The 24,671-nt window shown below is 44.9% G+C and overlaps 2 protein-coding genes across 2 annotated transcripts; both read right to left on the bottom strand.

The window, feature by feature from the left end:
- Window positions 1–370: 370 nt before the first annotated feature.
- On the bottom strand, window positions 371–4,024 carry LOC311188112 (butyrophilin subfamily 1 member A1-like; the record flags this gene model as incomplete). Its single annotated transcript, XM_084259333.1, has 3 exons — window positions 371–1,029; window positions 1,422–1,516; window positions 3,990–4,024. 3 exons carry the CDS (start codon window positions 4,022–4,024, stop codon window positions 371–373), a joined length of 789 nt encoding a protein of 262 aa, XP_084115459.1.
- A 2,616-nt stretch (window positions 4,025–6,640) lies between these two features.
- Window positions 6,641–12,082, bottom strand: LOC311188103 (butyrophilin-like protein 1; the record flags this gene model as incomplete). The annotated part of the gene is made up of 4 exons (XM_084259332.1): window positions 6,641–6,675; window positions 7,045–7,245; window positions 7,372–7,653; window positions 11,719–12,082. 4 exons carry the CDS (start codon window positions 12,080–12,082, stop codon window positions 6,641–6,643), a joined length of 882 nt encoding a protein of 293 aa, XP_084115458.1.
- Between the last annotated feature and the right edge of the window lie 12,589 nt (window positions 12,083–24,671).

Genomic DNA, 24,671 nt, shown 5'->3' with positions numbered 1-24,671 from the left:
CCTCTTAAGAGTGAATTTCAGTCAATCTGCTGGTTCTGCTCCCCACTCTGTCTCTGGTGAATCCTCCCACCCCCTGAATCTCTGGCCCAAAACCCGGTTCCTGTATGCATAAATAAATAAAAATAAATCTTTAAAAAAATTATTGTCATAGTAAAATTCATCCTACCTAAACAGGTTCATGTAATCAATTTTATCCTTTATGGCCTCAGCACAAGGCCTGACCTGACTGTTCTCTCAGCCACGGCCCAGGAATCTGCACCCAGAGCAGGGGGACAAGACTCCAGCATCCGGAAATCACTCACAGGTTTGTCCACAGGGACAAAGAAGAGCCCTAAGAAGAGCCCAGGGCAGGGCTGGCCAGGGAGGGGCCTCATGGGGACATGGTCTCAGGGGTGTAGGGGAGGAGGGGGGCTTCAAGCCCTGGGGGAGCCCCATCCACACCAGAGCCTGAGGGGATCCCCTCCCCTGGGGGACTCACAGGATCCCCCAGAGGAGGAGGATTGTTCATGGGCACAGAGGGCTTCTGGGGCCCAGCCTCCAGGGGGCAGAGGGTCATGGACACCTCTCCTGAGACACATCTGAAGTATGGAAAGAGGGTCCCAGAGAAGGACTCAGGAGGGAAGGAGAAGATGTGGGAGCCATCAGTCATGTCATAGAAGGAGACCTCCCCATGATCATAGTCCAGGAAAACCCCCACCCTGTGGGGAATTTGCCTGAGGAGTAGCTGAATAGGAGGGGCAGTAAAGGCTGAAAAAACTTGTTTGAACCGCCCCACAGCCCATTTCCCATTCAGTGGGGACAGAGCCCCATATAAAGTTTTCTTATCTTCCCCCCAGACCCCTAGCCCCCACTCAGTTCTGTCTGCATTCCTGACCTCTACCTCCCAGTAATAGCGCCCTGATGTGATACCCTCAAGACCCAAAACTTTTACCCCCCCTTTTTTGCCATTGTGATTACAAGTCAGACTCTTCTTATCATGAGAGAGGAAAATTCTTCCACTGCAAGAACCTGGATCCAGAGTGACAGACCCTGCAGAGAGAGGTTCCCATTATACAAGGCCCCCCGACCCATAATAAGGACATATAAACCTCACCCCAGATACTTAACTGTGTGTGTGGGAGGGTTATACCCCTTAAAATAAGAGCCTCATGACTCCTGCCCAACAGTCCCAAGCAGAGAAGGAGCCACAAGACTTATTGGGGATCAGATATGTCACAGGACCCTGCGGGACCCACTGAGACTCCAAGGACTAAGGAGCCCCTTAAGCACCCATGACCAATCACCCCCCAGCCCAGCTGTGTGATGTCACAGCTGCACTCCCCCGACCCCCCCCCCACCAAAGGGTGCAGAATCTGTGTCACACAGAGAACAGAGGGAAAGACCAGAAGCTGAGCAGCCCCAGAGAGAACAGAGTCACTCACAGGCCCGGAATTGCTCCTTCCGCCAATCTGCAAGAGACACACATGTCACGTGAGGGACTCTAGAAACTGACACATCAGGGCCCACGCCTAGTTTTCTACAAAAGAGGGACACAGAATTTAGAGGAGGAAATGTCTGAAAACATTTGGTTGATGCATTTACCTTTTTATTCATATGCACGTGCACACACACACACACACACACACACACACTAACTTAATTCAAGGGATTAGCAAACTGGATGCCATTGACAGAATTAGCCTAACTCACACACAACCACCAATTTATGCTTTTTGAATCCCAGCCACACATCCATCCTGCATATAAGGTTCTCTTGAAAAAGTACTGTGGGGATCAAGGGCTGCACTTTAAAAAAAAATATTTATATATATTTTACATCATTGTTCATTTTTGTACAATGTTTGCTTTCTTTTCTCAGGTGTAGTCCCTATAGAATTTCCACCACTGATTCTCCCATCACCATCACTATAGTCCCTTGTGCTCTTCCTGCCCTCGTTTTGTTTTTTTCTTTAACGATTTATTGGACCTCCCTGGTTGTGCAAGGGGTTAAGATGCAGCCACTGTAGCACAAATTTGATCCCCGGCTGGTCAAGGAGATGCCCACATGGTGCAGCAGACCTCTCCTGTCTTGCCCGCTGCTCCCCTCAACAGAGTATTTTAGTCATTCTTCCTGTTCTGCTCCCCACTCTGTCTCTGGTGAATCCTCTCACACCCCAGACCTCTGACCTGAACTCCAGTTCTTGTATGCATAAATAAATAAATCTTTAGAAAATAAAAATTGTGTACAAGGGCTGAGGTATAAGCAAAAGGTATGGGGTGGGGGAGGTTAGATGACTCACCAGAGTGGGGAGCTGAACAGGCAGACTGACTGAAATACACTGCCTAGGGGAGCAGCTGGAGAGACAGGAGAGGTCTGCTGTGCCACATGGGTCAGCTCCCTGGCTGGGGATCAAACTCATGCTGCAGTGGCTGGTGATAGCTTCATAGTACTGAGATTTAACCCCTTGAGCCACCAGAGAGGCCCACGCTTCCCACCCTTGTTTTGATCCCTCTTCCTCCTCCTCCCCTGAAGAATGTCTCTGATTTATAGTTACCTGTTTATTTCTGTTGCATTTTGGTTTTTATTGTTATTTTTCCCTGATCCCTTATTTAGTTCCCCTATATTCCTCCTATAAGTGAAACCATCCAATATTTTTCTTTTTCCTTCTGCTTATTTCACTGAGCATAATTTCTTTGGGCTCCCTCCATGTTGCCGCAAATGGCATGAGTTTATCTTTTTGATTGCTGAATAGTATTCCATTGCATATATATACCATATCTTCTTGATCCAGTCATCTATTTTTGGGCATTTGAGTTGTTTCCAAATCTTACCTATTGTAAATCATGCTGCAATAAACATAGGGGTGAAGATTTCCTTTCAATTATTGTTTTTGTGTCCTTTGGACAGATTCCTAGTAGTGGAATTGCCAGATCGTATAGTATCTCCATTTTTAGTAGACTAAGGAAACTCCAGACTGCTTTCCACAGGGGTTGGACCAGTTTTCACTCCCACCAGCAATATAGGAGAGTTCCTTTTTCACCGCATCCTCACCAACATTTGTTGTTGCTTGTTTTTTTATATGTGCCATTCTTACTGGTGTAAGGTGGTACTTCAATGTGGTTTTCATTTGCATTTCCCTGATTATAAGAGATGTGGAACATTTTTTCATATACCTATTGGTCATTTGCATTTCCTCTTTGAAGAAGTGTCTTTTAAATTCTTTTGCCCACTTTTTGACTGGATTGTTTACTTTGTTTTTGTTGAGTCTTGTGAGCTCTTTATATATCTTTGTAATCAGTCCTTTATCAGTTGTATGGAGTGCAAAAATTTTCACCCAATAAGTAGGGTATTTCTGCTTTTTTTTGGCTAATATCTCTTTTGCTATACAGAAGCTTTTTAGTTTGATGTAATCCCAGGTATTTATCTTTTTCTCCACTTTCTTTGTTTTGGGGAATGAGTCTTTAAAGATGTCACTAAGATGTATGTCATGTAGTGTTTTGCCTATATTTTCTTTGATATATTTTATAGTTTCAGGTCTTATGTTCAAGTCTTTTATTTATGTTAAGTTGATTTTTGTGCATGCTGTGAGGTAGTGGTTAGTTACATTCTTTTACTTGTGGCAGCCCAGTTTTCCCAGCACCATTTCTTGAATAAACTGAAGGAGTGCACATTTTATATAAAACTGTCTCTCAGATACAGATAAAGAGCTACAACTTAACTGAGTTGCACATGGAGGTGACTGTGACATGAGTGAGGACACTCAGCTCACTGCAGCAGAGGGACCTGACGACTCAGAAAGTGATAGAGAGGGTTCTAGAAAGCAGAGAGTCATGCAGATTAGGGAACATGGACACACACTGAGAAAAACAAACACTAGTGACAGCTCTTCACATTTTTACAGACAGTGGGAAGAAAACCGTCCCTGAAGATAGAGAAACACACAGAAATACTGGAGAGACTCATCTGTTTCCTCCAATAACCCAGAAAGAAGGAAGCTTCCAAGAGATACCTCTCGTAAAGCAGAATAAGAGCTCCAATATCCATGTCATAAACCCATGAACCTGAAAATGTGTGTCCTTAACAGAGGAAAGAAAATCAGAGATGGGGGCCTAGAAACAGGGATGTTACTGTGGATCATCAGGTGGAACCAATCACATGAACATTAACAGCCGTGACCACAGCACAGCTGTCTCTGCTCAGAGACAATCACATGGTGACCACAGGAGGGCCATAAAGAGGTTGCAAGGCAGGCTGTATAGACAGAGGATGGGGGGTCCTAGATCCTGGGAGAGAAAGGGGCTCCTGGAAGGAAGTAGCTGCCAGACCCTGGAGTTAGTCCCAGGACGTGGTCTCAGGTATCTCCACTGCAGGCATGTGAGATGATAAACTGTGGGTGAAGCTGCTGAGGGCGCGGCGACTTGTGACAGCAACAGCTGGGGCTCTGATGCCCCATGTGGGGGCCCAGGCAGCCTGAGCAGGGCCCTGGCAGGGGAGGGTCTGGAGGGAGCACCAGGACCCCAGGATGCTCATGGAGAGATGAGGACCCAGAAGTGTCATGTGCTCTGGGGGAGATGAAGGGAGAGAGAGGGGCCTGGAGAGCAGGGAGGGAGGGAAGGACGGTTGAGGAGAGGAGGACAAGGACATGGGACAGGAGGAAGGACCCAGAAGTTTTATCAATTTGCTGACCAAAGACAAACCCCAGACCCCTCATTCTGCTATAGAGGGAGGGTCACCCACAGGCCCTAATGACCAGATGGGATGTGTCTGCCCTCTCAGCATGTGCCACACAGGATCATAGATCAGAGGTCCCAGGGGAACCCCTGATCACTAAAGGGAGAGAACAGGGCCCTCCCCCAGCACCCCAAGGCCATGTCCTCTCCCCACCTCACACCTGCCTTGGGGAGGAGAAAGGCAGGCCATTCATCTAAACTCAGGTTGGGTACATAAGAAGACCCTGAGAGGCCATCAAGGGGAAGTTTCCCAATTGTGGGAGGAAAGAGGTGGAGAGAAGAGAATTCACTGCAAGGAACCCAGGTAGATTCCTTCCCTGGATGCACTACAAGAAGGGAGGGGCTCATTTCAGAGGCAACTCAATTAGATGGTTGCCTCCTAAATGTTTTTTATACTGTGGGTTTTTGAGAAATATGTAAAAAGGCCCATTATATTTCATAACCAAACTTTGCAGGCCTCTGCACTGCCCACATTCAAACATGGTAACTGGGACCTTGGCTGTCTCTTCAGTCCTTCAATCCACCCCAGTATCTATAAGTTCCTTCTCCCACACACCCCTCTAATTCCCATCTCCACTCTTTCTCCATCTGGACTTTTCTATTCCTAATATTCTCCCTACACGTTCTGTAGGATAAGACTATAGCTACTCTTATTACTCCTTTCAAATCTTCATAATTTAACTCTGAAAAAAGGAACCATGACACTAAGTCTTTCAGACAAACAGAATTCTACCAAAATGAAAGGAGATGGTTTTGGTGCCCCAACCCACATGAACTGCATGGAGGACAGAACAGGTAGAGGCTGGTCTGTGCTCACAAGGGAAGGCCTAAAAGTTCTCAGATGGAGGCTACAGAGTGAGAGACCAGGGACAACAGCCCCTTCCTGCTGGGGTCGCCTGATAGAGAAGGGGCAGAGGGGGTGCTGGGAGGGAGTCCCAGGACCCTCAGGGCCACTCACCTGCATACAGCTGGGCCTTCCTCCAGGCTGAAAAGGAACACACAGGTGAGACCTCAGCACAACCACCTGCTCATGTGATCCACAGGCCCTTGTCTTCCCTTGTTCTGCAGGTGAGACTCTCTGGGAGTAGAGGGGAGAGGCTGGAGAGGTCATGACCTCCTGCCCTGTGCAGACAGCAGAGGGTGGTGGGAAATCCCTGGCTCAGGTCAGGAACCTGCAGGACAGACTGACCCAGCCCTGCCTGCTACTGCTATGGGGCTTTGGGCAAGTCACTGAGGGGCTCTGGGCCCCACAGCCTTCAAAGCTCCTGTTTTACTTGCTATTCGATGTTGAGACAAAGATCAAAACCAGTAAATGGGAAGACATTTAGTAATGTATATATATGTCCCTAATTATTATATTCAGTATTTACAGGGATAGTAACAGGAAGGTGAAATAAGAACAACATAGACATCACACCAGCTCCAGAGTAGAAGTGGCCCATCTTTCTCAGATGAAATATTTCTAGAGATTAACTGTCTGGGAGATGGGAAGTCCCCCCACCATTTCCCATGCAGGGTTACCCCATCCTCTCCCATCACCAGTCATCAGCATCTTCAGGAATAGAGAGAACAGACTCTCCTTGTGTGGGGTTTGGGGAGAGAGGGCAGGAGGAAGTCATGCTCCTAAAATTTCAGAGCCTAGTTATGAAATCTCAGAAAAGCTGGTTTTTGCTTCAAGGTGCTGACCAAGAACTAGAAGCATTGAAGGCCAGAAAGCCAGCACCATGATGGGAAGGTCAGGGTTGGAATGAGACCAGGATCCCAAGACTAGGAGGGGAATAGCACCCAGATCTGGGAGAGCCCATGGAGCAGAGCCCTGCCCCCACAACTCCCACTTCTACCCCAGGGAAGTCTCTGCATGTCTGTGCTTAGACAGCCAAGGAAAGGAACCCTTGGGCCCAGGGGTCCAGGACCCAGGACACCTGGAGCATCACTCACCAGCTAGGTAAGCTGCCTTCCTCTGGCCTGAAAGACAACACAGGAAACAGGTGAGCTAAAAACCAGAATGTCTCCTCTGAAGGGAAAGAGATTTTTCAATAGGTAGAGCTGCACTTACTTAGAATTGCTTGAAGTTCATCTGAAAGAAAGTGAAAAATATAAACTATCTCTGAAACAAAATTGGTGCTTAGAGAGAAGCCAAAAAATAAAACTCTGTGTCCTAGAAATTCCACCTTCAAAACAATCTGAGCCTCCATGCTCCTCTGTCCTCTCTGGGACTCAGTCTCTTACTCTGATCTCTCTGCAGAGTGGACTCTGAGCTCTAGCTCTGTGGTCACCTAATCCCTCTCAGCACCCACTGCCCCGCTCTACATCACGGCCCCTATCCTGCCTTACCTCTTTCCTCCAGGGACTTCTCCTTCAACTCTAGGTCACTCTTCTTAACCCGGCACAGACTCCTCTGTTCCTGCAGCTCCCGCATCTGTGTGGAATGTTCTCTCCAGGTATAGCAGGCAGCCCCCAGGAGCAGGAGCAGCAGCAAGGGCAGGCTCACCAGGAAAGCTGGCTTCCAGGGAGAGGCCCGGGGGAAGAAGGGCTCTGCAGACAGAGACCCCACAGACACCCCATCAGGACACAACCCAGGATACCCCAGCCCAGTACCCCTGGGGTGCCAGCCCCTCTTTCTGACCCTGCAGGGGGTGGGCATGGGGGAGCAGCGCTGACCTGGGATGACAATGGTCCTGGCCTTCTCCTGGCCCAGGACAGGGTTGAGGATGGAGCAGGTCACACTCCCCGCAGAGCTGTCTCTCACCACCAGAGTGGCCTCCACGCTGAATAGCCCCTCAGTGTCCTGGGTCTGGACCTTGGAGAAGTTCAGGAACTGCTCCCCCCAGGGGTCTCTCCACTGCACCTGGGGCTTTGGGAACCAGCCCGAGGCTATGCACAACACGCGCACCCCATCCTCCTCTGTCCCTGTGATGTGCACTTGCGGGGCAGAGCCCACACCTGTGGAGGGGAGATGAGAGCCAGGTGGGGCAGGACCCACCTGTGCACACCTCCAGGGGAGGCTGTCAAGGTGCATTTTGGGGCATCTGGGGGAGGTCGCCCCCTGGGGGCATAAAGGTGATGTCACTGACACAAGACCAGAAGAAAAGAGCAGGAGAGGCTGGAGGGCCCTGGGCTCCTCCCCCCACACTGCAGGTAGAGAGATGATGCCTACAGGAGAGTAGAAGGAATTTCCTGTCTCTGTCTCTGAATCACATAAACCATAAAATAAATAAATCAAGGATGAAACTCCAGATCAGCCCAGGAGGAACAGGTATGTGGTACCCAAATTTTCAAGAGTGTATGTTAAATTCAGCCATTCATTTTCCCCAACACAAAATGTTGAATGGACATCCTCTAATAACAGAAAATATTTGAATTTAGAAGATTTGTGGAATAGATGCTATTTTGTTTGTTTTCACCACCCCACAACTCTTCCATATCCAAACTGACCTCACTCTCACCCTCATGTGGTTCAGGGAGAGGGAATTTTTCCACCAAGGGGAGAGGGTGTGCCCTGAGCTCTAACCCCACAGGTCATCCTCTCTTCTGAATCTTGTTCCATCATCCATACTCTCTCTCCCTGCCTCCCTCCCTCTCTCACCTCCCCTCTACTCATATCTTACATGTGTCTACCAATAATTGTTAATCTCTACCTTTCTGTACATTATTTATATAATAAATGTAGATTGTCTTTTCTTTCCTTGTTAGAAGAGTCACTTTCTAACCCACAAACAACTGTATTTTCTCAGGCACCACAGTGCAGCTCCACCTACTGCTCCTTTGAATCTGTTTCGGGGGACTCAACAAAAATGTCCTGTTTGACAACCCCCTTCTCCATGCTCCATCTCCCTCAGTCTCCCTTCAACACAGGACACTCTTGACTTCACCTTGAAATCACCTCCATCTTGGTTTGCTTTCTCTTCTCTTGAGGGTGGTTTGTAACTTGGGCCCCTGCCTAACCCCTTTCCTGACTCTTCTCCCTCCAACTGCTCCTTAAAGCCCATGTTATCTCACACCCTCTCCCAGGGCTTCTTCTCCCTGAGCTTCTGTGTCTCCTCATACATCACTTCCAGACATCAATCACCAGCCTCCCACCTCCCTCCCTGATAGCCCCATCCCTGTGGGTTACATCTGCCAGGATTCCTCACATGTTCTTCATACCCGAAATTCTGCATCTGAATTCATGCTTTTTTCATGTGTGGTAAATTGATTATAAAAATACTCCTATTTCTTCATCCTATTTCATATCTACATTACACTCTGCCACTTACATTTTAAATGCCTCACACTCTGACTCTGAGCTCAGAGATGTAACTTCATTTATCTAGTGACAGATCATCTCATGTGACTCATGGAAGGACATCGTAGTTCAGGTGCTGGAGGATGAGCTTATGGAGCAGGGCCTGTCATCAGCCTTTCCCCTGAAGTCGTCCTCCCTCAGCCAGGAGTCAGTGACCATTCATGTAACAAGCCAACTGAGGTCCACATGGTGACTTTTCCATCTGACCAAAGATGTATGAGTAAGACCAGTGGCGATTAGTCAAGTCCATCCCTAACTACCTGAAGTCCCCATAGGCTCAACATAAACACAAGTCCATTACTATATACCTCTGAGATTATTTGTGTGTTTGTTTGTTACACAGCATCATTATGGTGATAGGTAACTGATACTCTATTATTAATGTGCCAGAAATTAAATAACAAACAGACACAACAAAAACTTGGAAGCCTCTGAAATTCATGCTTCCCACTTCAAACTCTCTCTCCCAATTCTGTACATCATTTGGGTCTAATTTCTTAAGTTCAGTGATATCTGACCTCCTGTCCATCCACTGCCACTGTGTGAAGTCAGGCAGCCCTCCTCTCCATTCCATATCTGAACTCCTTGCCTCCAGACCTTGTTCCTTCCCATTCTTGTTCCTTCCTTCCTCCCTACTACTGACAGAGGCATCATTCTAAGCACTATTCTGCTTAAAATCTTTTAAGGCTACACATTCAAACACATTAACATGGCATACAATGCCATCACTGATCTGGAAACTACCTTCCTTCCTAATCCTCTTCTTTCTGCTTCCCTCACAAATATCTCCTCCTGTGTCATCAAGGCCCAATAATCCAAACTCAAGAATTTAATAACTATTAAACACAATCACTATGTTCTTTAGACTCCCTTGTCCTTTTTTCTCTTGGTCTGATGGGATTTTTGGAACTTTGAGAAATATAGTTCTAGCTCAAGTATCTAATCCTATGCAGATTTTTTTAAAGATCTATTTATTTATGCACACAAGAACTGGGGTACAACCAGAGGTGCGGGGCGGGGGGTGAGAGGATTCACTAGAGACAGAGTGGGGAACAGAACAGGCAGACTGACTGAAATACACTGCTGAGGGGAGCAGCAGGTGAAGCAGGAGAGGTCTGCTGCACCATGAGGGTATCTCCCTGGCTGGCTGGGATTGAACTTGTGCTGCAGAGGCTGCAGATAGCTTCATAGTGCTATGCTTAACCCCTTGTGCCACCAGGGAGGCCCTCCTATGGAGATTTTTATTATTACATGTGGTAGCATTAATCAACCACCTTTGACCTGTGCACCCTGTGTCACTGACATCTCTTTATAACAGTATTGTTACCCCTTGACACCCTATCTCCTCATACTCTCTCACCAGTCATGAGGATTCCATGTGAGCCAAGGATACCCCAAACATACACTCACCCCAGGATATTCACACTGATTTTTCCCTCAACTTAGAAATTGAGTTCCCTGTGATTAACAAGATGATGACTCTATATAACACTGCTGTGTGATGTGAAGTTGTTAAAAGAGTATTGTTAGAAATTTTTTTCACAATGAGATAATTTTTCTCTTTTGCATCTTTTTCTTTTCTTTTTATTGTATCTATTATAGAATATGGATGTTGGGTCTCCCCTGGTGGCGCAGCGGTTGGGTGCTGGGCTGTGTAGCTCTGCGAGCCTCTGCAGTGCTGGTTTGATCCCTGGCCACAGGCGAGGGTCCCACATGGCATGGCAGATCTCTCCTGCCGTGACTGCTGCTCCCCTCAGCAATGTATTTCGTTGGTCTTTCTGTTCTGTTCCATGTTCTGGCTCTGGTGAATTCTCTCACCCTCCTGCACTTCTCACTGTACCCAGTGCTTGTATAAATAAATTTTAAAAAAAGATAGAATATGGATGCTATTTAACATATTGTGACAATCATTTCAGTATATATGTACCTCAAATCATTATGCTATTTTCCATATACATATACATACTGTATATTGATTATTTCTCTATAAAAGTGGGGAAAGGGGCCTCCCTGGTGGCACAGGGGTTAAGACACAACCTATGAAGCTATTTGCAGCAACTGCAGCACCAGTTTGATACCCAGCGAGGGAGCTACCCACATGGCGCAGCAGAGCTTGCCTGTCTTGCCCTCTGCTCCCCTTAGCAGTGTGTTGCAATCAATCTGCCTGTTCTGTTCCCCACTCTGTCTCTGGTGAATCCTCTCACCCTCCATACCTCTAGCCTGTACCCCGGTTCTTGTATGCATAAATAAATCTTTAAAAAAATAAAAGTGGGGGAAAGGAACATCCATACTCCAGACATCTACTTAGCTAAATTTCCATTTCCCTTAAGTCTTTACTCAGATACAAAATGATAAGTCTTTGCTCAAATGAGACTAGGTGGAGCTACAATTTATTACTGCAACCTGCCTCACTACCAGACACCCATTTCTCCTGTTCCAATTTGTTCCTTCATCAGTTATCACTTTCTAAAATCATTTATAAATGTTTATTAATTATGATTGCTCAATCTCCCACCTGAAAATATAAACTCACATAGTGAGGAATTGAATAGATTCCCTTATTGAACAGGCCCAGACATATAGTAGGTGTTTTGTATATTTATATTTAATTTAAACAATGAATCAGTAAGACTTTTCTTCCTTATAAATGAAATGAGAGACTAAATTGCAGTATCCTTAAGTTCCCCCCAGCTCCAAAACTCCAGGACTCTGGAGTTACCAACCTGCCACCTGCAGCTCCAAGATGGCTTGCTCATGGAAGTCTCCATCTCTGAAGAAGCAGGTGTACAGCCCATTGTCAGTAGCCCGGACCTTGTGGATGGTCACAGCAGCCTTTCCCTTGCTGAGTAATTCCTCCATGAGCGAGCTCCGCCCTGCATACTGGGCCATTAGCTCCTCCTGTTGTTCCTGTCGGTCTCGATAGATAAACACCGACTCAAAAAAATCAGAACGGAACCACCTCAACTCCATGTTCTCTGCACTCATGATGGGGTGCAGGGCACAGGGCAGTGTGACGTCCCTACCGAGGACTGCCACAATGGGCACTGAAGGGCCAATCACCTGGAAATCATCTGTGAACACAAACATGGGGGTTAGAAAGCATAAGAGACACAACCAGAGCAGGAAACACACACCATCAGTGGGGAAAGCTCAGGCAGGTGTCTGATGAGAAGTCAGATCACCTGAAGGATTGAGCAGTGATAATTCTAAATCTGGGAAAGGTCTTCCAACCACAACTTGTAGTCCAGAAATAATGTCAAACATCCTCAGTGTACCTGCTAGCAGGAGATTCCATAAAGAACTATAATTCCATGCTTCTCAACTTCAGCATGTTGAAGTTGAGTTGAACCAGCAAGTTGAGTTGAACCAGAATCCCCAGGAGGGCCTGAATCGTAGAATTAGGGACCCTACCCCAGGTATGACCCATCAAATGGAGATATCAACCAGACAGAAAACCAACAAGGAATCAATAATCTTAAGTGAGTAATTAATGAACATTCATAGGACATTATACCCCCCAAAAGTGAACACATCCTTCTCAGGCGCATATGGAAGAGTCTCTAGAACAGACAACATGGTGGGTCAAAGTGTCAATAAACTCAAGAAAATTGAAATCATAGCAATATCTTCTCTGATCACAATGGTATCAAACTAGAAATCAACCATAAAAAGAAAGCAGGGAAAACCAAAAATATGTGGAGACTGAACAACATACACTGAATGACTATTAGGTTAAGGAGAAAATCAAAGAAGAAATTAAAAAAAATACCACAAGAAAAATGACAATCAGGACACAACCTACTGTGGGACATAGGTAGAAGGAAGGAAATAATAATTACAACAAAATTATATGAAACATAAATCAAAGATAATTCAAAAGATCAATTAAACTAAAAGTTGGTCCTAAAAAAAAAAAAAACAAAAAAAAAACTCTTGCTAGGCTTACAAGGAAAAATAACCTCTAATAAATAGAAGCAGAAAGAAGAAAAGTTACAACAGACATTTCAGGAATCAGAGGATCATAATATACTAAAGATCTACATGTCAATAACTCGAAGAACCTAGCATAACCTACAAGAGATAGACAAATTCTTAGAAGTATACAACTTTCCAAGACAGATTCTGGAAGAAATAGAAAATGTGAGAGAGTTTTCCAAGTATAAGCAAGGAAACTGAAAGTTATGAAAATTTCCCCAAAAATAATGCCCATAACCATTTTTATTAGATAGTTCTTCCAAACCTTCAAAGATGAACTAATACCTACCCTTCTCAAACTCTTCAGAAAATGGAAGAAAAGTTTGGAATGCTTCCAAACACATTTTTAATGACCACGGTTTTCTTGCTACCAAAGACAGAAAATGATATCATAAAAAAAGAAAGTGCAGACCAATATCCCTGATGAACATAGATGCAAAAACCCTCAAAAAAAAAATCTTAACAAACAAATTCAACAATACTTTAAAAAGGATTGCACATCATGAGCAAATGGGATTTATCCCACCAAAACAGAATGGTTCAATATTTTAAAGTCAAGCAATGAGATTTCAGCTCACGCCAGTAAGACTATTATCAAAAAGCCAAGAAAAAAAATAATAAATTTTTCTGAGGATTAGGGGATAAAGGAAATGTGTCCACTATTGGTGGGAATGTATGTAATTGGTGCAGCCACTTTGGAAAAGTTGGTTCTGAAAAATAAAATAGAATTGCCATTTCATCCAGTCATTATCTTTCTGGGCATTTACCTGAAGAATATGAAAACTTTTATAAAAAAATAGATGCACCCCTGTTTTCCCTGCACACTATTTACAATAGCCAAAGTCTGGAACAACCCCAGTGCTGAAGAGCACATGAATGAATTAAGAAAATGTGATATAGGGCCATCCTGGCGGCACAAGGTGGTACAGACTTCTGCTTGGCCCGCTGCTCCCCTCAGCAGTGTACTTCAGTCAGCCTGTCTGTTCTGCTCCCCACTCTGTCTCTGGTGAACCCTTTCACCCCCACATCTCTGGCCTGTACCCCAGTTCTTGTATGCATTAAAAAAAACCTTAAAAAAAGAAAATGTGATATATACACACAATGGAATAGTACATAGATATTTTAAAACAGATGAACTGTTGCTATTTTCAACAATATGAATAGATATTGACCCAATATGCTGAATAAAATGGAGAAAGACAAATGTGCTCATTTGTAGAAATGAAAACAAAAGCAATCAACAAACACAACAAAACAAACCTGTAGACACTGGAAACAAAGAAGCAATTACCAGAGGCAAGAGAAGTTGGAGGGAATAGCTTGGTGGAGGATTATGATTGCACTTTTGGTAGTGGGTATGTGAAACATAAAGGTCCTCAGGGAGAATCTGCACAACTAAAATCAACAGTGTGTATATTAATGTTCCCTCAATTAAAACTAAAGAAAAAGTTTCAATCAGCCTGGTCTCTAGTCAGAGCCCTTGGCCTGCAGAGGCCTGGGAAGTACAGGAAGGACAGGACAGGACTGTGCTGTCCCCTGGAGCCCCCTGCACCTCCAAAGAGCCACTTCTCACCTGTGCTGTCCCAGCTTGGCCTGACCCCTCCTCTCTCACCTGGACACACACAGACTAGTCTCTCTTGCCACAGCCTGGCAGGGACTCCGCAGCCCCACAGTCCCACAGGGTGACCCCTTCCCAGGCCTCTGACACTCGCTCCTGTGTCCCTCCCTCTCCCTCTACTCCAGCTGATCCTCACCCCCTCTGTCCTTGCACCCCTGGAACCAGCCAGCCCTACACAGGCTGTTTCCTCCAGGTGACCCTCACCCCAACACCCCTGCCCAGGGCTTTGCTCCCATCCCACCATCTCCACTGACCCTCTTGATGTACACAGCTGCCCCCACACCCCTCCTTCCACTGCTGCCCAACATGCTCCCTGCCTGTCCCTCCTCTCAGCCCCTTTACAGGGGTGGGGTGGGGTGGGTTTCTTGTCTTTGTTAGTCACTGTCTCCTGCAAAAAGCAGCTCTCTGAAGATGGGGATCCGTCTGTTTTGTGCACAGCACCAAGCACATGGCTGACACCCTATAAATATTGGTGGACTGACTGGATATGTTTCCAATAAAAATAAAGTCAAAAGCAAATAAGAGGGAAAATCCATTTTCACAGTATTGACAGTTGACTTTGAAACACCATAAACCTCTCACTGAGCAATTGGCTCCCCGTTGTGTTATAGCTCAGTGACTGCTCTTAACCAGGTCATCACATGAGTGGTTGGGGAGTGCCCCCATCTTCCTAATGTGAGTCCTTCCTGAAGGAGGAGCTCCCAGAGCCCCTGGGCCCCACCCACCCAGAGGAGACACAGGACAGGGAAGGACACACTCACCTGGGGACCCTCTGGGGGGCAGCTGGAGGAGGAGCAGCAGGGAGGGGAGGAGGCAGAGCACAGAGCTGGGGCAGGAGCAGGGCGCCATCTCCTCAGGGCTGGGAAGAGACAGGTCAGGAGGCAGCCAGGCCCACACAGAGGAGCAGGGCAGCAGGGAGTTCTGGTCTCAGGGAAGAGAAGGGCCCAGGGACTCCCCACCAGCAGAAGCAGGGCCCTTCCTAGTGACCCCTTAGACCCTAAGACCAAGGAGGACAAACCTGGCTCCTCTCAGGGCTTCTGGAAGCCTCTGTGCTGCTAGAGACCATGAGGTTTCTTGGAGAAAAACATCCTCCCTTCCCTCCCACCCTGTGGAACCCACACCCCAGACCTGCTCTGCTCAGAGCACCAGGCACCTTCTTTCCTAGCACCTGGGCCTGGGATGCAAACTTCCCTCCCCTCCCCATCATCACACCCAATGACTTCATAGGACAGAGGCCCAGACCCAGGCTCCCATGAAGGACAGGCCAGCGCCTGTTTGTGGTCCTGTCCCCCTCAGTGTGAGCAGGTGTCCCTGCGAAGCTTCAGGACACATGACAATGCCCCAAGGAGGAGTTGGGGGCCCCCACAGGCCCCTGTCCTGCTCTGTCTGCTTGTTCAGATCACCTGAAGGTCAGTCATTTCCCAGCCCTGACCTGCCAGGGCCAAGGGCAAGGTCCTGCCCCAAACATAGGAGGAGCTGGGTCAGATCCCCACTGAGGGCTCATCCTAGTCCTCTCTAACTCTGTGGGGGATTCCTGCCTCGGGGTGAGGGACCCAGTGGAGACAGAGCAGCAGAGAAGGAAAAATGAGTCCTGCTCAGAAAAAAAAAAAAAAAAAACACTGGTTGGGGGTTGGGAGGAGCAGGTGAGGGTCCTGAGAGGACAGATTCTGGGGGCTAACTATGAGGTCATTTAAGTGATCAGTTACTCTCTGTGTGACCATCTACATCAAGTCTCTTATCATTCTGCCTCAGTTCCCTCATCTGCAAAATGGAAAAGTAACAGCATCTCCCTCCCAAGATTGGAATGAGAATTACATGAACTTAATTTGAAGAGTCACTAAGTGTAATTAGAACAGGGTCCTGCCCCCTGAATTGTTACAGGCACGTCATTGAAATAAACAAAGTACAAACTGCAATGAGGTTATGCTGGGTCGTCTTACAGTTGTGCTTTTTCCAGTACTAACTCCCACCCCATTAGAACCCCACCACATTCCCAGCCTCCTCTTAACAGCCAGCTGCTCTCACCTTTCTCTTTTTGCCAGACAGATTTTTCCTAAATTATCATACCTGTTTTGAAAAGGTGGGACTTTAGAGCATCTCTTGAAGCTTGAGAAGTTTCAGGGTTTCCAATAGACCCCAAATCTCCCTGCAAAATTTGCACCTGCAGTTAGCTGCTCAGGAGCCAGGCTGGGAGCCAAGGGGTCTCGTGGCTGAGAGAAGGTTGTTCCTGGGGAGTAAAGAAGCAGAAATTGGCTCAGGTCAAGGAGTGTCTGTAGAAATCAGTTTCAATAGCCCCAAAAGCGCTCTGGGACAAAGGAGTCACCCTTCTCTGGCTCCTTCCACCATTTGAAAGTGAAAGCTGAAATGCAATCCCAGCAGACTCCACCCTGCCCTCTGAACAGTTCACCCCAGTTATCAGGAGGAACACTGTTGTTGATCAGAGGAGCCAGCAGAGGGGAGGGGCAGGCACCCTGACACCCCTGCAGGCACAGGGGAGGCAACCATCCAGCACCCACTGTTGAGCACCCACTGTGCTCCAGGCTGCTTTGCTTCCAGACCTAGAACTAGGGGTGAGTGACACTGATCCTTATGCAGGGCTCTGCCTGTGCCCGATGGTGACCACCCCAGTGACCCCATGTTAGCTGTCATCCCACATGGCAGGGCCTATGAGGAGCCTGAGGGGAGTTGTTTTACTTCTCCTCACAGGAGCTGACCCAGGAGCCCCAAATCCTGGACACCAGGAGTTAGCACTGGGCATCAGGAGCTGCCAGGACCTGGTCCTGCCCACACTGCATGGTTGGGGACTGTGGTATGTTCAGATGTTAATGTCACCTGAGACCTGGTCACAGTGACCAGACCCTGTCCCTCCAGGTCACGGGGTCACCAGGAAGACCCAATTTTTCTCAATCTGGATGACATCAATAACATGGCAGCAAAGGGACACTAGGATTAAATTCTCCCATAAAAACAACTGATAGGGATAAATAACAATGAGTTTGTGGCAAGACCCAGACATGTTGGACAAAGTTTGAGCTACAACAGAAGCGGAGGGAAAGTGACAAAGGGAAAGGGAGGAGAAATCATTGATCTGGGTCTGGAATCCTACCCTTCCCCACCCACAAAGTAGGCCCACTTCACCAGGAAAGAAAAGGAGAAAAAATTTGGAGGCCAGGGGAGAAGCCTGAGACATGTGAAAACTCCAGAAGATGACAGGTGGGCAAACAGGGGCATCAGGGCAGGCACAGTGCTGGGTTGGAGTCTTTTGTTGTGATACTCCCCTCCTTTTCCAGGGAGACCATCAGGAACTAGCATAGTTCTGAAAGTTTATAAAAGTCATCTCTGGTGGTGCCTAGTGATCAGAACAAAATCACCAATCCAGCAATTCCACTCCTAGGTATTTCTACAAAAACAATAATTCAAAAGGACACCTGCACCCTTTTGTTTATTACAGCACTATTTACAATGGGTAAGATATAGAAACAACTCAAATGCCCAAAAATAAATGACTAGATCAAGAAGATATGATACATATACACAATGGAATATTACTCAGCAATCAAAAAAGATAAACTCATGCCATTCACCACAACATGGATGGAGCTGGAAGGGATTATGCTCAGTGAAATAAGCCAGAAAGAAAAAGAAAATTACTGGGTGGTTTTGTTTATAGGAGGAATGTAGGGATCCAAAAAGGGGGTCAGGAAAAAAAAAGATAATTATAATAAATTCAAAATCAACAGGCAACTATAAACCAGTGACACTCTACAGGGGGTGGGAGAGGGAGATGGATCAAAATCGGTGTGGGAAGAGCATAAGGGATTATGGTGATGATGCATGGGTCAATTGGTGGTGGGAATTCTACAGGAACTGTTCTCAAGATAATAAAGCATACATTGTATAAAAATGAAGAATAATGCAAAAAGTATATAAAAAATGAAAATGAAAAAAAAATCACCAACCAGCTACACTCAAAACTGGGAACCTGTAGCTGAGCCTATTCCAGGAAGGACATTTAACCATTGCACCTACCAGCAGGAGGGGCATCAGGTGTTGGCTCGTAGGGCTGATCCCTACATTGGGTGTCTCTAGACACCTCAACTCCTCAGGTGGAAGAAATCCTGAGGAACCCCCACACTTGCACAATGACCTCAGGCACCCAGAAGAAGTGTCAATTCTCCCACACCACAGCTGCAGTGGAGACTGTCAGAGACTGTTGACAATCCACAGTTTACACCTCACCTCTCAGTGCACATTCTTTATCTGCCCTCCCCTTTAACATTATTAAAACTATTTTCTCTTCTCTTTCTGTTACTTCCCCTCCTCCTCCTCTTTACTCTTCCTCCTATCTTGCTCCATCTTTCATCTCCCACTGTTACTCCTTTAACCTTTACATATCACCCTCTTCTTTCCTCCTATCTCTTTTTTCACTCCTTATTCTCTTTCAATCACTGTATCTTTCCAAGACATGCTTAGAAGGACCTAGCTGCTCAACAGAGAAGTACATCCCAACCAACCTGTAAGCACCTTCCAGTGGACTTGGCCTCAGCATGTGTCTGGAGGTGCCGCACTCCACGTGAGATGCTTGATTACACATGCTGAGATGTTAGATCCCATCCTACATAGTGGGGGACATAAAAGCAAGGACCTCTGGAGCAAATCACAGGTCAAAACAATATCTACCACAATAGAAGAGTGTCCAGATGTGTACCCAATTGGGAATTGCAGGAAACCCCAAACTTCCAAGTCTGGTAGTCCCCAACAAACTTGGAAGAGCATCAGGAAGTACCACCTGCTAGAGCAGGGGTACAGCTGAAGAAAATGGAGGGGATATATACAAGAACCCCCACCAACATCTCTACTCACCAGCCACAGTGGCTCAGATACCAGGCATACACATCTATACCTCAGCAAGAGAAATCAGACGTCATGCCCACCAGCACCTGTGGTATAAGGGCACTATGAAGAGAGCAAAACCAAAGGCAGACAATGGGAAGAAAGAAAAATACAAGCTATCAAAATGGCACTTCTGGTAACAATACATCACAGAAAGAAAGTCAACCTCCAAACCCAATAATATGAACAATAGGAGAATATCTCTGCCTGGCAGAAAAAGAATTAAGAATTGTCATAATGAAAACATTTAAAGAATTAAGAGAAAACAGAAAAGTAAAAACATACAAACAATGAACTAGGGAATGAGAATCAATCCCTAAAGAAGAAATGGAAGGAAGTGGAGGCTATCCAGAGATTAGTGGAGGAGCTCAACAATTCTGGGAAAAGCCAAGAAAACAGAATTAATGAAATGGAAGAACGATCAGTACTCTAGAAGATACAGACATAAAAAGAACCAAAATAGAAAAGGAAAGAGAGGTACAGAGGAAAAAAAGAATAATGAAAAACTTCAAGAACTATTTTACATCAAGAGGAAAGGAAATATAAGAGTCATAGAAAACCCAGAAGATGAGTAGATAGACCAAGGAATCAATAAACATCATAATCAAAGAAAACTTCCCAAACATGAAAAAGAACATACAGGAAGCCTGAAGAACACCAAATTACCACAATAAAAGGAAAACTATAGCCAAGACACATTAGAGCAAAGTTTCCAAGAGTCTAAGACAAGGAAAAAATAATGAAAATGACGAGGGCAAAGAAACAGATAACAATAAAGGAAAGCTAATCATGCTGACATCAGACTTCCCCAAAGAAACACTATAGGCAAGGAGAGAACAGATTAACATATTAAAAAAACTCCAAGTCAAAAATTTCAACCAAGAATACCCCACAAAAATGTCCTTCCTCTATGAAGGAAGAAATAAGGAGTTTCTCAGACAAACAGAATCTCCAGAAATTCATTACAACTAAACCTCCACTCTAAAATATACTACAAGAAGTCCTAAAGCCAGAACCAACAGAAGAATGACCAGGAAGAACAGAATAAGGTAAGGAATTGAATCACACAAAAGAGACAAACAAGATGGTAAATACAGATGGCCAGTATCAATATTAACTCTAAATATAAATGGACTAAACTCACCAATGAAAACACACAGAATAGCAGGCTGAACTGAAAAACAGAAACTAATCTTCTGCTATCTACAGGAAACACACTTAACTATAAAAATATACTAGATTGAAAGTAAAACACTGGAAAACAATCCTATAAGCAAATAGACAAAAGAAGAAGGCAGGAACATCTATACTTACACGAAATAAAATAGACCTCAAAACTAAAAAAGGTAAATATACACATAAATGCTTGCTACATCATGATTAAAGGGACCATACATCAACAAGATCTAACACTCATCAACATATACTCACCAAATAAAGGAGCACCAAAATATATCAAACAATTACTATCAGGCCTGAAAACAGATATTAAAGAAAATACATATGTAGTAGGAGACTGCAACACCCCACTCTCACCAATGGACAGATAAATGAGACAAAAAGTAAACAAGGACACTAGAGCTCTAAACAAGGACCTAGACCTCATGGACTTAACAAACATCTATAGGACATTGCACCCAAAAAAATCTGAGCACACATTTTTTTTCAAGTGCACAAGGATCATACTCCAGGATTGATCACATACTGGGTCACAAGACAAACTTCAACAGATACATTAAGATCAGAATCATACCAACTGTCTTCTCCAATAAAAAAGGCATCAAACTAGAAACAGAAACACACCATGAAAAGAAAACTAGGAACCTTCCTACTTCATGGAGATTGAAACCCACACTACTCCAAGACTACTGGATGAATGAGGAGAGCAAAGAAGAAATTTAAAAATACCTACAGATGAATGATAATGAGAACACAACTTTCCAGAATATATGGGACACAGCAAAAGCAGTAATAAGAGGAAAGTATATAGCAATACAGGATCACATCAAAAAACAACAAAGAGGGCCTCCCTGGTGGCATAGCGGTTGAGCGCTGGGTTGCGAAGCTGCCCGCAGCCTCTGCAGTGCTGGTTCAATCCCCAGCTGCTCCCCGGGCCACCAGAGGAGGGTCCCACATGGTGCGCAGACCTCTCCTGCCGCCCGCTGCTCCCCTCAGCAGTGTACTTCGATCCTTCTGCCTGCTCTGCTCCCTGCTCTGGCTCTGGTGAATTCTCTCGCCCTCCCACACTTCTGATTGTACCCAGTGCTTGTATAAATAAATAAATAAATAAATAAATAAATAAATAAATAAATCTTAAAAAAAAAAAGAAACAACAAAGAACTCAAAGAAACAACCTGATCTCCCGTCTCAAAGAACTAGAAAAAGAACAAAAAAAGCCAAAAGCTAGTATAAAAAAGGAAATAATAAAAAAATCAAACTAGAAATAAATGAAATAGAAATTTAAAAAAACAATCCAGGGCCTCCCTGGTGGTGCAAGGGGTTAAGTGTTAGCACTATCAAGCTATTGGCAGCCACTGCAGCACAAGTTTGATAGCCTGGCAGGGAGCTAATCAGCTGTTCCCCTCAGTAGTGTATTTCAGTAGATCCACATTTTCTGCTTCCTACACTGTCTCTGGTGAGTCCTATCACCCCCCACCCCACCACACACAGCAGCTTTTGTCTGCATAAATAAATAAAATAAATCTTTAAAAAATATCCAAAAGATCAACAAAACCAAATGCTTGTTCTTTGAAAAAATAAGCAAAATAGACAAACCTCTAGCCAGGCTCACAAAGAGAAAATGGGAGAAAACACAAATAAATAGGATCATAAAAGAAAGGAGATATTACAACAGACAGCAGAATTCAAAGGAATAATCATAGATTATTATGAACAATTATATGTAAAAAATTTAGCAATCTAGATAAGATGGACAAATTCCTAGAACTATACAATCATGCAAAGCTAGATGAAGAAGAAATAGAACGCCTAAACAGACCAATTAAAAGCAGTGAAACTGAAACTGTAATCAAAACCTTCTCCAAAAAACAAAAGCCCAGGATCAGAAGGTTTCACAAATAAATTCTACCAAACATTCAGAAAAGAACTAGTGCCTATCTTACACAAACTCTCTGAAAATATTGAGAAGGACGGGATAACACCAAACACGTTCTATGAAGCCAATATTACACTAATATCAAAACCAACATGGACAACTCAAAAAAAAAAAAAAAAGAAAACTACAGGCCAATCTCTCTAATGAACTCTCATGCAAAAATCCTCAACAAAATCTTAACCAACAGACTCCAACAATGCATCAAAAGGATAACACACCATGACCAAGTGGGATGTATTCCAGGGACGCAAAGATGGTTCAACATCTGAAAATCAATTAATGTAATCCAACACATCAACAAAAAGAAAAAAAGAAATCATATGATGATCATATCAGTAGATACTGAGAAAGCATTTGACAAAGTCGAACATCCATTTATGATGAAAGCCCTTGAAATCCTCAGTATAGAAGGAATATACCTTAACATAATAAAAGCCATATAGGACAAAACCACAGCCAATATTATCCTCAAACGTGAAAAGCTGAAAGTGTTTCCCTTAAGATCAGGAAAAAGACAAGGATGTCCTCTCTCACCACTGCTCTTCAATATAATACTGGAGGTCCTAACCAGAGCAATAAGACAAGGGAAAGATATTCAAGGAATACAAATAGAGAAAGAAGTAAAACTATCACTATTTGCAGACGATATGATAATACACATAGAGAACCCTAAAAACTCTATAGAAAAACTAATTAAAATTATAGACCAGCTTAATAAAGTAGCAGGATACAAAATCAACACACAGGAACATAAATGGGTCGAATCATAATCACATCTTACTGTGCTGGAAATATTCAGGACAGCACCTGTGTCTTCCTCCCAGGCTGCCTAGGGCTCAGAGTCACCAGGCAGTGACCACACTCCTGCCAGGTTGTCATCCTCACATCATGATCTACACAACAGGAAACCAAATTTCTCAGAATTTCACAAACACCTGGCCAAAAAAAGCTCTGCCAGCATTCACTCTGCCAGTTCTTAGTGACTTATTATATGTGTCATTATGGAGCAAGAACTAACTGGACTCTTGATACATGTAAATACTTGGCTTCTGCCCAGAAATCCATTCTGAGTTACTAAAATTTGTTATAAACTCAGGATTTCTGATCATTTCAACTTCCACTCAGAGTTATTGGGAAAATGCATCTTAATCTAGAAATAACTAAAGAGACAGGACAATACTCTTCTCTATGTAACCCCCCTCTGCCACCACCAACCCCTGTGCGATGGGGACACTTCTTAAGGCCTAAGAGACATTAGAGGAACTTGATAAAGAGACAGAAGGAAGACATCAAACTTCATTGAACTCCTACTAAGTGTCAGGGACTGTGCTACACAGATTGAACTTGCGGCTCTTCATTCTTATGCCTTCATGGATGAGGTATACCTGAGCCCTACATCTGTTTGATAACACTTAATCCATTAACGTCATGGCAGCTGCAAAGGACTGCTCCCAATCCCACCCCAGCTCCCAGCCCCAGCCCAGACCAACCGAGCCAAGACCACACCTCCACAGCTTAGTAGTAAAGGGGAACAGACAGAGAACCTTGGACTCAGAACTGACCAGGAGAACACACCCAGAAACCTTATCTTTCCCTGAATGCTGCCCTTGGGTCCGTATTGGAGGGAAGGACAGAGCACAGGGCAGGTGTCCCTGGACAAACCTGGGGAACATTGGACACTCTGCAGGAGGACACACACACCCCCTTCACTGACTCTCCCAGCTCTTCAGGGCCTATTCCTACTACTTTGTCAACACACCCTATTGATTATTCACCGTTCTACCTTTCTATCTATCTCACTGTTTATCTTTCCCATCAGCCCTGATGCTGATGGGTTAATGATTTACTTTCCTCTTTTAAAAGACATATGATACCTCTAATCTTTCAATTGCTTCAAGCACTTTTTAAAAAAAGATTTAAGTTTATGCATACAAGACCTGGGGTGTAAGCCAAAGGTGTGGGTGTTGAGAGGATTCACCAGAGACAGAGCAGGGAACAGAACAGGCAGACGGACTGAAATACACTGCAGAGGGGAGCAGTGGATGAGCCAGGAGAGGTCTGCTGTGCCATGTGGG

Source organism: Talpa europaea, assembly GCF_964194135.1.
Source record: "Talpa europaea genome assembly, chromosome: 2".
NCBI lineage: Eukaryota > Metazoa > Chordata > Mammalia > Eulipotyphla > Talpidae > Talpa > Talpa europaea.
The sequence above is the reverse complement of the archived record's forward strand: the minus strand, read 5'-3'. Positions and strand labels throughout refer to the sequence as shown.